Below are 15,000 nucleotides of genomic sequence, written 5' to 3' on the forward strand. Positions count from 1 at the left end.
TGTTTATAGTGTATGTGTGTGTATAGTGTATGTATAGTGTATGTGTACTTGTGTGTATAGTGTATGTGTGTATAATGTGTGTATAGTGTATGTGTGTATAGTGTGTGTATAGTGTATGTGTGTGTATAGTGTGTATGTATAGAGTATATAGTGTGTGTGTATATAGTGTGCGTGTGTATAGTTTGTGTGTATTGTGTATATAGTGTGTGTTTGTATGTGCGTAATTTATATAGTGTGTATAGTGTATGTGTACGTGTGTGTTTAGTGTGTGTGTGTATAGTGTATTTAGTGTGCGTGTGTGTTGAGTGTGTGTTTAGTGTATGTGTGTGTAGTGTGTGTGTATAGTGTATGTGTGTGTACAGTGTGTGTTTATAGTGTATGTGTGTGTATAGTGTATGTATAGTGTATGTGTACTTGTGTGTATAGTGTATGTGTGTATAATGTGTGTATAGTGTATGTGTGTATAGTGTGTGTATAGTGTATGTGTGTGTATAGTGTGTATAGTGCATGTGTGTGTATAGTGTGTGTATAGTGTATGTGTGTGTATAGTGTGTGTATAGTGTATGTGTGTATAGTGTGTGTATAGTGTATGTGTGTGTATAGTGTATGTGTGTATGTGTGTGTATAGTGTATGTGTGTGTATAGTGTATGTGTGTATAGTGTGTGTTTAGTGTATGTGTGTGTATAGTGTGTGTATAGTGTATGTGTGTGTAGTGTGTGTATAGTGTATGTGTGTAATTTCTCAGAGTGCACACTGCCCCCTGTAGGTAACGTGCCGCCCTGCAGCGCCCCTCTGAAGCGGCTGCTGGCCTACACGGGCTGCTTCAGCAGGATGGCCTCCATCAGGGACGTGCACCTGCACCTGTCCCAGCGGCTCCGCATCAAGGACGAGGACCTGCGGCTCTGGCTCTACAACGGAGAGGTGGGGGCAGACGCCGGGACGTCTCTGTCATCAGCTCCTGTCCTTCTGTCCCCCTGTCCCCCTGTCCTTCTGTCCCTCTGTCCCCCTGTCTCTCTGTCCCCCTGTCCCCTCTGTCCTCCTGTCCCTCTGTCCCTCTGTCCCTCTGTCCCTCTGTCCCCCTGTCCCCCTGTCCTCCTGTCCCCCTGTCCCTCTGTCCCCCTGTCCCCCTGGTCCCTCTGTCCTGTCCTCCTGCAGCCCGGCCTGCTTCTGCTCAGAGAAAGCGTTACATTAGGACATTGAAACTGTGTGATGGTGAACAAAGGAGAGATAAATAGCTTTTTTTGCTACGTTAATGCCATATTTCACCCAAATAATCTACGCTATCTAACTACTCATGCGATCCCAAAAAGGACTCTAAAAGTACAGATCAACATCTCATTGTAAAAACTGTCCCCCAATAGTCAAATCTGCATAAGGTCTGCAGATTTTAGCATGGAGCTCTTTACCTCTCTGACTGAGGACTGGACTTGGGGTTGAGGCTGATAGGGTTGAGGGTGGGGGGTTGAGGGTTGAGGGTGGGGGTTGAGGGTTGAGGGTGATGGGGTTGATGGTTTAGGATTGAGGGTGATGGGGTTTGAGGGTTGAGGGTGATGGTGTTGAGGGTGATGAGGTTTGAGGGTGGGGGTTGAGGGTGATGGGGGTTGAGGGTGATGGGGTTTGAGGGTGATGGGGTTGAGGGTGATGGGGTTGAGGGTTGAGGGTGATGGGGTTGAGGGTGATGGGGTTTGAGGGTGATGGGGTTTGAGGGTGATGGGGTTGAGGGTGATGGGGTTGAGGGGTTGAGGGTGATGAGGTTTGAGGGTGGGGGTTGAGGGTGATGGGGTTGAGGGTGATGGGGTTGAGGGTTGAGGGTGATGGGGTTGAGGGTTGAGGGTGATGGGGTTGAGGGTGATGGGGTTTGAGGGTGATGGGGTTGAGGGTGATGGGGTTGAGGGTGATGGGGTTTGAGGGTGATGGGGTTGAGGGTGATGGGGTTGAGGGTTGAGGGTGATGGGGTTGAGGGTGATGGGGTTTGAGGGTGATGGGGTTTGAGGGTGATGGGGTTGAGGGTGATGGGGTTGAGGGGTTGAGGGTGATGAGGTTTGAGGGTGGGGGTTGAGGGTGATGGGGTTGAGGGTGATGGGGTTGAGGGTTGAGGGTGATGGGGTTGAGGGTTGAGGGTGATGGGGTTGAGGGTGATGGGGTTTGAGGGTGATGGGGTTGAGGGTGATGGGGTTGAGGGTTGAGGGTGATGGGGTTGAGGGTTGAGGGTTGAGGGTGATAGGGTTGAGGGTGGGGGTTGAGGAGGAGCCTCAGGGCGGACCTGTGGAGGCGTGACTGGTTTTGATTTTTATTCCAGAATTACCTGACCCTGCTGGACGACGAGGAGCACACCCTGGAGAGTCTGAAGATCCAGGACGAGCAGCACTTGGTGATAGAAGGTGTTTCTCCTCATCCCTCTCCACAGCAGTGTTTCTCCTCATCCCTCTCCACAGCAGTGTTACTTCTTCTCAATGCATCGTCTCGCCCTTTTCCAAAACCCCTTTCTGAAAAGAAAACTGTTTATTTTCCAGTTCGAAATAAAGACATGAGCTGGCCAGAGGAGATGTGCTTCATCGCGAACAGCAGTAAGATGGACAGACACAAAGGTGAGGCTTCTGCTCGTCGGGTTTGTGCTGTTCCTGAGTGCTGGGCAGCGCCAGCCTGAGACTGTATGATATACAGAGACAGCGACGCCAATAGAACCTTATGGGGAGCAGGAAGTTGGATGGTTTCTCTCACTGAGCATGCTCAGCCGTGTCAGCCGGGTCACATGCAGAGAAAGCGCAGCGTCAGTTATGTTCACCGACGGCGGCTGAACCAATTATAAACGCTTGAGCACTTGCCAAACAAGGTCACAAACATTTTACGTCGGAGCATTTCTTGGGAAATAAATACGTCTATAGCTTTCTCTGTGTGCTGGGGGGGAGGGGGGAATGGGACCTCGGGAAAAATAATATGTACATGTATAAATAGTAGCATTAATTAAACATCAGTATATGAGCGGAAATATTAATAATTTGCTGTCAATTGTGAATGGACTCCAAAAGGAAAAGGTGAAAATATAAATTGGGGGAACTAGTGGCTCAAAAACTGGCCCTTTGGCGTGAGCACAGCGGGGGATTCTGGGTAACAGAATTATCTGGTCTCTTCCTGCAGTCCCCACAGAGAAAGGAGCAACCGGCCTCAGCAACCTGGGCAACACCTGCTTCATGAACTCCAGCATCCAGTGTGTCAGCAACACCAAGCCCCTGACCCAGTACTTCATCTCTGGCAGACACCTGTTCGAGCTCAACAGGTGTGTGGACACAGTGCCCCCTGTGGCTGGGAGGCCCCCGTGCTCTCTGCGTTTCCTGTCCCTGTGGGCTGTCTGCAGGTTTAACTCCAGTCCCGGAGGGCCACAGTGTCTGCAGGTTTAACTTCAGTCCCGGAGGGCCGCAGTGTCTGCAGGTTTAACTCCAGTCCTGGAGGGCCGCAGTGTCTGCAGGTTTAACTCCAGTCCTGGAGGGCCGCAGTGTCTGCAGGTTTAACTCCAGTCCCGGAGGGCCGCAGTGTCTGCAGGTTTAACTCCAGTCCTGGAGGGCCGCAGTGTCTGCAGGTTTAACTCCAGTCCTGGAGGGCCGCAGTGTCTGCAGGTTGAACTCCAGTCCCGGAGGGCCACAGTGTCTGCAGGTTTAACTCCAGTCCTGGAGGGGCCGCAGTGTCTGCAGGTTTAACTCCAGTCCTGGAGGGGCCGCAGTGTCTGCAGGTTTAACTCCAGTCCTGGACGAGTGTCTGCAGGTTTAACTCCAGTCCTGGAGGGCCCCAGTGTCTGCAGGTTTAACTCCAATCCTGGAGGGCCGCAGTGTCTGCAGGTTTAACTCCAGTCCTGGAGGGCCGCAGTGTCTGCAGGTTTAACTCCAGTCCTGGAGGGCCCCAGTGCCTGCAGGTTTAACTCCAGTCCTGGAGGGCCGCAGTGTCTGCAGGTTTAACTCCAGTCCTGGAGGGCCGCAGTGTCTGCAGGTTTAACTCCAGTCCTGGAGGGCCGCAGTGTCTGCAGGTTTAACTCCAGTCCTGGAGGGCCGCAGTGTCTGCAGGTTTAACTCCAGTCCTGGAGGGCCGCAGTGTCTGCAGGTTTAACTCCAGTCCTGGAGGGCCGCAGTGTCTGCAGGTTTAACTCCAGTCCTGGAGGGCCCCAGTGCCTGCAGGTTTAACTCCAGTCCTGGAGGGCCATAGTGTCTGCAGGTTTAACTCCAGTCCTGGAGGGCCGCAGTGTCTGCAGGTTGAACTCCAGTCCTGGAGGGCCCCAGTGTCTGCAGGTTTAACTCCAGTCCTGGAGGGGGGCGCAGTGTCTGCAGGTTTAACTCCAGTCCTGGAGGGCCCCAGTGCCTGCAGGTTGAACTCCAGTCCTGGAGGGCCCCAGTGTCTGCAGGTTTAACTCCAGTCCTGGAGGGCCGCAGTGTCTGCAGGTTTAACTCCAGTCCTGGAGGGCCCCAGTGCCTGCAGGTTGAACTCCAGTCCTGGAGGGCCCCAGTGCCTGCAGGTTGAACTCCAGTCCTGGAGGGCCACAGTGTCTGTGGGTTTAACTCCAGTCCTGGAGGGGCCGCAGTGTCTGCAGGTTTAACTCCAGTCCTGGACGAGTGTCTGCAGGTTTAACTCCAGTCCTGGACGAGTGTCTGCAGGTTTAACTCCAGTCCTGGAGGGCCCCAGTGTCTGCAGGTTTAACTCCAGTCCTGGAGGGCCCCAGTGTCTGCAGGTTTAACTCCAGTCCTGGAGGGCCCCAGTGTCTGCAGGTTTAACTCCAGTCCTGGAGGGCCATAGTGTCTGCAGGTTTAACTCCAGTCCTGGAGGGCCATAGTGTCTGCAGGTTTAACTCCAGTCCTGGAGGGCCACAGTGTCTGCAGGTTTAACTCCAGTCCTGGAAGGCCCCAGTGTCTGCAGGTTTAACTCCAGTCCTGGAGGGCCGCAGTGTCTGCAGGTTTAACTCCAGTCCTGGAGGGGGCGCTGTGTCTGCAGGTTTAACTCCAGTCCTGGAGGGCCGCAGTGTCTGCAGGTTTAACTCCAGTCCTGGAGGGCCGCAGTGTCTGCAGGTTTAACTCCAGTCCTGGAGGGCCCCAGTGTCTGCAGGTTTAACTCCAGTCCTGGAGGGCCGCAGTGTCTGCAGGTTTAACTCCAGTCCTGGAGGGGGCGCTGTGTCTGCAGGTTTAACTCCAGTCCTGGAGGGCCACAGTGTCTGCAGGTTTAACTCCAGTCCTGGAGGGCCACAGTGTCTGCAGGTTGAACTCCAGTCCTGGAGGGCCGCAGTGTCTGCAGGTTGAACTCCAGTCCTGGAGGGCCGCAGTGTCTGCAGGTTTAACTCCAGTCCTGGAGGGGGCGCTGTGTCTGCAGGTTGAACTCCAGTCCTGGAGGGCCGCAGTGTCTGCAGGTTTAACTCCAGTCCTGGAGGGCCCCAGTGTCTGCAGGTTTAACTCCAGTCCTGGAGGGCCCCAGTGTCTGCAGGTTTAACTCCAGTCCTGGAGGGGGCGCTGTGTCTGCAGGTTTAACTCCAGTCCTGGAGGGCCCCAGTGTCTGCAGGTTTAACTCCAGTCCTGGAGGGGGCGCTGTGTCTGCAGGTTTAACTCCAGTCCTGGACGAGTGTCTGCAGGTTTAACTCCAGTCCTGGAGGGGGCGCTGTGTCTGCAGGTTTAACTCCAGTCCTGGACGAGTGTCTGCAGGTTTAACTCCAGTCCTGGAGGGGGCGCTGTGTCTGCAGGTTTAACTCCAGTCCTGGAGGGGGCGCTGTGTCTGCAGGTTTACCTCCAGTCCTGGAGGGGGCGCTGTGTCTGCAGGTTTAACTCCAGTCCTGGAGGGGGCGCTGTGTCTGCAGGTTTAACTCCAGTCCTGGAGGGGGCGCTGTGTCTGCAGGTTTAACTCCAGTCCTGGAGGGCCGCAGTGTCTGCAGGTTTAACTCCAGTCCTGGAGGGCCGCAGTGTCTGCAGGTTTAACTCCAGTCCTGGAGGGCCGCAGTGTCTGCAGGTTTAACTCCAGTCCTGGAGGGGGCAGTGTCTGCAGGTTTAACTCCAGTCCTGGAGGGCCCCAGTGCCTGCAGGTTTAACTCCAGTCCTGGAGGGCCGCAGTGTCTGCAGGTTTAACTCCAGTCCTGGACGAGTGCCTGCAGGTTTAACTCCAGTCCTGGAGGGCCCCAGTGCCTGCAGGTTTAACTCCAGTCCTGGAGGGCCACAGTGTCTGCAGGTTTAACTCCAGTCCTGGAGGGCCACAGTGTCTGCAGGTTTAACTCCAGTCCTGGAGGGCCCCAGTGCGCACCCCTGCTGTAGCAGGTTGTGCTTTTCCGAGTAGAAAAGTTTGATTGGTTCAAGTTAGTGACTCATTAATAAAGTCAGTTTTTTTGTTCATGAATCAACGTTTACATCATATCGCCGAAGCTAGTGCTGCTCTAACTTTCGTTTCAGCTTGTCTTTAAAACAGAGCCGTTGTTTTTAAGAGTGTGTGCTCCCGTCTCTGAGGGGTCAGGTGTTAAGTGGGTGGTGCTCTTGTCTCTGCCGCAGGACCAACCCGATTGGTATGCGTGGTCACATGGCCAAATGCTACGGCGACCTGGTGCAGGAGCTGTGGAGCGGCACCCAGAAGAACGTGGCCCCTCTGAAGCTAAGGGTAACCACGCCATCCCATAATGCAACGGGAGGGTATTACTGTACTGCACCAGGTTAATTAGCACAGTACGCCAGGTTAAGTTCTTGTACATATGCCAAGGTACCTTTTGCGTAAATCTGTCTGCGATACAGGTACTATAAATTAGCTATCAACAAAGCTGCATTGTTATTTATAGTTTGTATTCAGCCTTATATACTGAACTCTGAGCTCTAAAGTAACACTGGGCAGTCATTTGTTGTGCTTCTCCCTGGCTCCCTGCTGTGTGTTGTGTGCTGTAGTGGACAATAGCAAAGTACGCTCCACGATTCATTCCTTGTATCTCTCTGGCTGTGTCTGTTGTGTGTATGTTTGTTCTGTGCTATACTGGAGGATTTGTGGGTCATTTGCTGTGTGTGTCTCCGGCTGTGTGTTGTGTGCTGTAGTGGAGGATTTGTGGTTAATTTGCTGTGTTTCTCTCTGGCTGTGTGTTGTGTTTCTCTCTGGCGGTGTGTCGTGTGTATGTGTGTTGTGTGCTGTAGTGGAGGATTTGTGGTTAATTTGCTGTGTTTCTCTCTGGCTGTGTGTTGTGTTTCTCTCTGGCGGTGTGTCGTGTGTATGTGTGTTGTGTGCTGTAGTGGAGGATTTGTGGTTAATTTGCTGTGTTTCTCTCTGGCTGTGTGTTGTGTTTCTCTCTGGCGGTGTGTCGTGTGTATGTGTGTTGTGTGCTGTAGTGGAGGATTTGTGGTTAATTTGCTGTGTTTCTCTCTGGCTGTGTGTTGTGTTTCTCTCTGGCGGTGTGTCGTGTGTATGAGTGTTGTGTGCTGTGTGCTGTAGTGGAGGATTTGTGGTTAATTTGCTGTTTCTCTCTGGCGGTGTGTTTGTGTTGTGTGCTGTGTGTTGTGTGCTGTGTGCTGTAGTGGAAGATTTGTGGTTAATTTGCTGTGTTTCTCTCTGGCTGTGTGTGGTGTGTATGTGTGTTGTGTGTTGTGTGCTGTAGTGGAGGATTTGTGGTTAATTTGCTGTGTTCTCTCTGGCGGTGTGTCGTGTATGTGTGTTGTGTGCTGTAGTGGAGGATTTGTGGTTAATGTGCTGTGTTTCTCTCTGGCGGTGTGTGTGTGTGTGGTGTGTGCTGTAGTGGACCATAGCGAAGTACGCCCCGCGGTTCAGTGGCTTCCAGCAGCAGGACTCTCAGGAGGTGCTGGCGTTCCTGCTGGACGGGCTGCACGAGGACCTGAACCGCGTTACCCACAAGCCCTACGTGGAGCTGAAGGACAGCGACGGCCGCCCCGACTGGGAGGTGGCCTCCGAGGTCAGAGGTCATCTTTCAGCAAATTGGTCTAATAAATTCCTAATGAAGTGCTGACTGAGTATACGCCCCGGCCAGAGAGCGCAGAGATGAGACGTTCAGCTTCAGTGTGTGGGTTTAGGACACTGACTCTACCCGCTGATGACCGTATGATTACGATGTAGGAGCAGATTATTGAACAGAACAACATGGATTTAGTTTCAAAGCCAACCCCAGCTGCACCCAGCTGGACTCAGTTCTGGATGAGAGCACGATGACTCGGGGGCCATTCGTCTCGTTTGTGACAGAAAGGTGGCGGTAAAATGTGCTGATAGCCCCACCCTCGGGAAGCTCTTGAGAAACCGCGACCCCGGGCGATTCCCCAAAACACAACAGCGGTCTCTTCAGGTCCATCCTGGCGCTGCAGAAGCTTTCAGTCGGTTGTTGAAATATAAGCAAGAGCTGCAGATGACACACGTTAACCGGCAGTGTAATGCGATGTATAGCGGAATAAATGCAGCTGTTCAAATACAGTTGAAAACCCGGCATTTAAGGTTTTACATTAAGGTTTGACTACTAACATTTGACAAGCAATTCCTGGGGAAAAGTAGATTCTCCAAACCAAGTAAAAGACAGAATTTGCCGTGATATAAAACAATTACAGTATGTTAAGAGTGTAAGTATATTAAAGAGTGTAAGTATATGCAGTATCTATAAATGGCTCTTTCTCATGAAGTGTAGACTTGTACTGTACAGTTGGAATATAAAACCCCCTCACAATGAAACGGTTAATCACAATTATTTGTGTGACAATAATCCTCACTCAGAACGTCATCATCTGACTGCCCTGTGTATGTGTGTGTGTGTGTGTGTGTGTGTGTGTGTTGTTAGAGCAGGGCCTTGTGGGAGTTGTAGTTTATTGTTGCTCTCCCTGTTGTGTGGTTCCCACACAGGCTTGGGATAATCACCTCAGAAGGAACCGCTCTATTGTGGTGGACCTGTTCCATGGCCAGCTCAAATCCCAGGTGAAGTGCAAGACCTGCGGGCACATCAGCGCCCGCTTCGACCCCTTCAACTTCCTGTCTCTACCTCTGCCCATGGACAGCTCCATGCACCTGGAGATCACAGGTAGAGCCTCCCCCCGCTCCTCATACCTGCTGACAGGTGTAGATATACTGCGTGTGTGTGCTGTGTCCCATTACACTGTGTGTGTGTGTGTGTGTGTGTGTGGTTACACTGTGTGTGTGTGTGTGTGTGTGTGTATGTGTGCGTGGGGTTACACCGTGTGTGTGTGTGTCTGTGGGGTTACACTGTGTGTTTGTGTGTGGGGTTACACTGTGTGTGTGTGTGTGTGTGTGTGTGTGGGTGTGGGTGTGTGGTTACACAGTGTGTGTGTGTGTGTGTGGGGTTACACAGTGTGTGTGCGGGTGTGTGTGTGTGTGCGTGTGTGTGTGTGTGTGTGGTTACACTGCGGGTGTGTGTGGTTACACAGTGTGTGTGCTGTCTGCAGTGATTAAGCTGGACGGCTCCACGCCGGTGCGGTTCGGCCTGCGGTTGAACATGGATGAGAAGTACACGGGGCTGAAGAGGCAGCTGAGCGAGCTCTGCTGCATGAAGCCGGAGCAGATCCTCCTGGCCGAGGTGCACTCGTCCAACATCAAGGTGTGGTCTGGACACACACTGCACCTTCACACACGTGAACGCTCACACACCTTTCCTCGCCTCTCTGTACCTGGACACCAGTCTGATTGTGTGTGTGTGTGTGTGTGTGTGTGTGTGTGTTGTGGTTTTCCAATGGAAAACAAAGATTCCCAGACTTTGTAGAATTTCTTTAAAGTTTTTCAATAACGAGGATGAGGCAGAATCTTCCAGAATATCAGACTTTATTCTCTAACGGCGATCATAAAGGCGTGGTGTCTCTGCAGAGTGACCCAGAATCGTTCAGTTACAGAACGGCTTTTATACAGCTTCAAACAGGCTTCCTCCCAACAGGTGCCTCTTTTCACCACACCACAATCACTTCACAGTCCCTGATAAGGATAGCTCAATTCTGATTGGTTGGCACCAATGTGGGCCAGTATTGTGAAATCATTGTGGTTCTAAAAATACATGTTCCCTCCACCATTTCCTCGAGGTCCAACCTGACCCCAGCTCCCCCCCTGTGGGCCCTGGAAGAGTTCCAACACCTCAAAATCCTTACTATCCTATGGGACAATATCAGGGGACCTCTAGTGGAAATAACTAGCTGTGGATGTGGCTTCATGCAACAATATACTTTCCCACATCTATATGGGTATCTATTGTCTATGCATGTGTGTGTATTTATCTGGATCAATGTGCATTTTACCAATCATGAGTGCATATCTTGATTTCCAATCATATTGTTTACATTGATTCTCACATTAACATGGCTTTTGATATGAGTGCATATTAGGTACGTATTACCGTACAGGTATATGATGCATTACCTTTCAACTTAATATTTACAACATTTTGATATGATGTTATTGCATTTAAACTTAATATTTACAACATTTTGATATGATGTTATTGCATTTCAACTTGATATTTCCAACATGTGTTTGTGTGTGTGTCTGTGTGATTTTTCTGTAGAATTTTCCGCTGGATAACCAGAAAGTGCGTCTCTCGGTGAACGGATTTCTCTGTGCATTTGAGATCCCTGTGCCCGGGTCCCCCACATCTGTGACTTCTCCCACCCAAACTGGTACAACCGCCCCCTGCATTTCTGCAATGGCATTTTACACCTGATCCTCAATGACAGAGACCAGTGCAGATACACAGGCACAGCACAGCGTGTGTGAGATATAGTAACACAGCTGTGCAGTCTGTTTGTGTGGATGGATGACGCAGCTGTGCAGTCTGTTTGTGTGGATGGATGACGTAGCTGTGCAGTCTGTTTGTGTGGATGGATGACGCAGCTGTGCAGTCTGTTTGTGTGGATGGATAACGCAGCTGTGCAGTCTGTTTGTGTGGATGGATAACGCAGCAGTGCAGTCTGTTTGTGTGGATGGATAACGCAGCAGTGCAGTCTGTTTGTGTGGATGGATAACGCAGCTGTGCAGTCTGTGTGTGTGGATGGATAACGCAGCAGTGCAGTCTGTGTGTGTGGATGGATAACACAGCTGTGTGTGTTTTCTGTGCAGAGGCTCCAGCCGTGCTGAATGGAACAGGGGCCATCACAGCGGATGGAGGCGCTCTGCGGCCGAGCCTGATTCCCAACGGGGTGGCACACTCCGGCCCTGAGCGCAGCCTGGCCAACGGGGTCCCCAACGGCCACGTCCTGCCCCAGGACAGCCCCTTCATCGGCTACATCATCGCCATGCACAGGAAGATGGTGAGGGGTCCCAGGGGAGGCGCAGAGGATGACTCTTTAGCTTGTTCTTTAAATCCTCTGTAGATCATCCATTTAAATCCTCCATAGATCATCCATTTAAATCCTCCATAGATCATCCATTTAAATCCTCCATAGATCATCCATTTAAATCCTCCATAGATCTTCCATTTAAATCCTCCATAGATCATCAATTTAAATCCTCCACGGATCATAGATTAATCGATTAAATTAATCGTTTCACAGTGTTACAAGTCCTGTTCACACATGCTGTTCACACATTCTTGTGTGTTTTAGCATGTTGTTCACACGCTGTTCACATGTTCTTGTGTGTTTTAGCATGTTGTTCACACGCTGTTCACATGTTCTTGTGTGTTTTAGCATGTTGTTCAGATGTTCTTGTGTGTTTTAGCATGTTGTTCACACGCTGTTCACATGTTCTTGTGTGTTTTAGCATGTTGTTCACACGCTGTTCACATGTTCTTGTGTGTTTTAGCATGTTGTTCACACGCTGTTCACATGTTCTTGTGTGTTTTAGCATGTTGTTCAGATGTTCTTGTGTGTTTTAGCATGTTGTTCACACGCTGTTCACATGTTCTTGCGTGGTGTTTTAGCATGCTGTTTTTGTGTGTTTTAGCATGCTGTTCACACGCTGTTCACATGTTCTTGCGTGGTGTTTTAGCATGCTGTTTTTGTGTGTTTTAGCATGCTGTTCACACGCTGTTCACATGTTCTTGCGTGGTGTTTTAGCATGCTGTTTTTGTGTGTTTTAGCATGCTGTTCACACGCTGTTCACATGTTCTTGCGTGGTGTTTTAGCATGCTGTTTTTGTGTGTTTTAGCATGCTGTTCACACGCTGTTCACATGTTCTTGCGTGGTGTTTTAGCATGCTGTTTTTGTGTGTTTTAGCATGCTGTTCACACGCTGTTCACATGTTCTTGCGTGGTGTTTTAGCATGCTGTTTTTGTGTGTTTTAGCATGCTGTTCACACGCTGTTCACATGTTCTTGCGTGGTGTTTTAGCATGCTGTTTTTGTGTGTTTTAGCATGCTGTTCACACTTGCGTGTTCCCTCCTGTAGATGCGGACAGAGCTGTACTTCCTGTCCTCGCAGAAGAACCGGCCCAGTCTGTTTGGGATGCCGCTGATCGTGCCCTGTACGGTGAACACGCGCACACGGGACCTGTACGACGCCGTGTGGATACAGGTGTCTCGACTGGCCAGCCCCCTGCCCCCACAGGAGGCCAGCAACCATGCCCAGGACTGGTGAGTGAGTGAGTGAGATATCAGGCATGTGTTCACTGCAGTGTGTGATGTATGTTGTGTGTGTTCACTGCAGTGTGTATGTTGTGTGTGTTCTCTGCAGTGTGTGATGTATGCTGTGTGTGTTCCCTGCAGTGTATGATGTATGTTGTGTGTGTATGTTGTGTGTTCCCTGCAGTGTATGATGTATGTTGTGTGTGTGTGTGATGTATGTTGTGTGTTCCCTGCCATGTATGATGTATGTTGTGTGTGTGTGTGTGTGTGTGTGTGTGTGTGTGTGTGTGTGTTCACTGCAGTGTATGATGTATGGTGTGTGTGTGTGTGTGTGTGTGTGTGATGTATGTTGTGTGTGTTCACTGCAGTGTGTGATGTATGTTGTGTGTGTTCACTGCAGTGTGTGATGTATGTTGTGTGTGTTCACTGCAGTGTGTATGTTGTGTGTGTTCACTGCAGTGTATGATGTATGTTGTGTGTGTTCACTGCAGTGTGTGATATATGTTGTGTGTGTTCACTGCAGTGTGTGATGTATGTTGTGTGTGTGTTCTCTGCAGTGTGTGATGTATGTTGTGTGTGTTCACTGCAGTGTGTGATGTATGTTGTGTGTGTTCCCTGCAGTGTGTGATGTATGTTGTGTGTGTTCCCTGCAGTGTATGATGTATGTTGTGTGTGTATGTTGTGTGTGTTCCCTGCAGTGTATGATGTATGTTGTGTGTGTGTGTGATGTATGTTGTGTGTTCCCTGCAGTGTATGCTGTATGTTGTGTGTGTGTGTGTTCACTGCAGTGTATGATGTATGTTGTGTATGTGTGTTCACTGCAGTGTATGATGTATGTTGTGTATGTGTGTGTGATGTATGTTGTGTATGTGTGTGTGATGTATGTTGTGTATGTGTGTGTGATGTATGCTGTGTGTGTTCCCTGCAGTGATGACAGCCTGGGTTACCAGTACCCCTTCACTCTGCGTGTGGTGCAGAAGGATGGAAACTCCTGCGCCTGGTGTCCCTGGTACAGGTACGTCTCCGAGGAACACACACCCTGCAGGAGGTGCTGTTATAGAGTTGCTCCAATAGGAGGCGCTGTTCTGCAGAGGCTGTGGATTGTGATGTGCTGTACTGGTTGCAGGTTCTGTAGAGGCTGTGGACTCTAATGTGCTGTACTGGTTGCAGGTTCTGTAGAGGCTGTGGACTGTAATGTGCTGTACTGGTTGCAGGTTCTGTAGAGGCTATGGACTCTAATGTGCTGTACTGGTTGCAGGTTCTGTAGAGGCTGTGGACTGTAATGTGCTGTACTGGTTGCAGGTTCTGTAGAGGCTGTGGACTGTAATGTGCTGTACTGGTTGCAGGTTCTGTAGAGGCTGTGGACTCTAATGTGCTGTACTGGTTGCAGGTTCTGTAGAGGCTGTGGACTGTAATGTGCTGTACTGGTTGCAGGTTCTGTAGAGGCTGTGGACTGTAATGTGCTGTACTGGTTGCAGGTTCTGTAGAGGCTGTGGATTGTAATGTGCTGTACTGGTTGCAGGTTCTGTAGAGGCTGTGGACTGTAATGTGCTGTACTGGTTGCAGGTTCTGTAGAGGCTGTGGATTGTAATGTGCTGTACTGGTTGCAGGTTCTGTAGAGGCTGTGGATTGTAATGTGCTGTACTGGTTGCAGGTTCTGTAGAGGCTGTGGACTGTAATGTGCTGTACTGGTTGCAGGTTCTGTAGAGGCTGTGGACTGTAATGTGCTGTACTGGTTGCAGGTTCTGTAGAGGCTGTGGATTGTAATGTGCTGTACTGGTTGCAGGTTCTGTAGAGGCTGTGGATTGTAATGTGCTGTACTGGTTGCAGGTTCTGTAGAGGCTGTGGACTGTAATGTGCTGTACTGGTTGCAGGTTCTGCAGAAGCTGTGGATTGTAATGTGCTGTACTGGTTGCAGGTTCTGCAGAGGCTGCACGGTGGACTGTAATGAGGACAGGGCCACTCTGGGTAACGCTTACATTGCTGTGGACTGGGACCCCACCGCCCTGCACCTGCGATACCAGACCTCCCAGGAGAGGGTGAGAGAGAGGGGGAGAGAACAAGGAAAATGCATGGAGAGAGAGAGAGAATTAATGAATGAATGACAGAGAAGGTGAATGACATGGAGAGAGTATTTGTGTGATACAGATGTGTGTGTGTGTGTGTTGTGTGATACAGGTGTGTGAGTGAGTGAGTGTGTGTATGTGTGTGTGTGTGTGTGATACAGGTGTGTGTGTGTGTGTGTGATACAGAGGTGTGTGTGTAACAGTGATGTGTGTGTGATACAGATGTATGTGTGTTGTAGATAGTGATGTGTGTGTGTGTAATAGATGTTTGTGTGTTGTAGATAGTGATGTATGTGTGTGAGATACAGGTGTGTGTGTGTAATAGATGTTTGTGTGTTGTAGATAGTGATGTGTGTGTGTATAATAGATGTTTGTGTGTTGTAGATAGTAATGTGTGTGTGTGTGTGTGTGTGTAATAGATGTTTGTGTGTTGTAGATAGTCGTGTGTGTGTG

General features: G+C 50.2%; 1 protein-coding gene across 2 annotated transcripts in view; it reads left to right on the top strand.

The window, feature by feature from the left end:
- The window catches only part of LOC133107627 (ubiquitin carboxyl-terminal hydrolase 32-like), a 61,515-nt gene that overhangs the window by 37,722 nt on the left and 8,793 nt on the right, over nt 1–15,000 (top strand). For both annotated transcript variants that reach the window (XM_061216642.1, XM_061216643.1), the window contains exons 17-29: nt 768–922; nt 2,301–2,382; nt 2,515–2,589; nt 3,140–3,278; nt 6,505–6,610; nt 7,725–7,898; nt 8,828–9,002; nt 9,385–9,536; nt 10,488–10,599; nt 11,039–11,229; nt 12,306–12,490; nt 13,410–13,496; nt 14,400–14,520. In XM_061216642.1, coding sequence (XP_061072626.1) covers nt 768–922; nt 2,301–2,382; nt 2,515–2,589; nt 3,140–3,278; nt 6,505–6,610; nt 7,725–7,898; nt 8,828–9,002; nt 9,385–9,536; nt 10,488–10,599; nt 11,039–11,229; nt 12,306–12,490; nt 13,410–13,496; nt 14,400–14,520 — 1,754 coding nt within the window. The remainder of the gene's footprint in view (nt 1–767; nt 923–2,300; nt 2,383–2,514; nt 2,590–3,139; nt 3,279–6,504; nt 6,611–7,724; nt 7,899–8,827; nt 9,003–9,384; nt 9,537–10,487; nt 10,600–11,038; nt 11,230–12,305; nt 12,491–13,409; nt 13,497–14,399; nt 14,521–15,000) is intronic.

This window comes from Conger conger, chromosome 13, assembly GCF_963514075.1.
Source record: "Conger conger chromosome 13, fConCon1.1, whole genome shotgun sequence".
In the NCBI taxonomy this organism is placed as follows: Eukaryota; Metazoa; Chordata; class Actinopteri; order Anguilliformes; family Congridae; genus Conger; species Conger conger.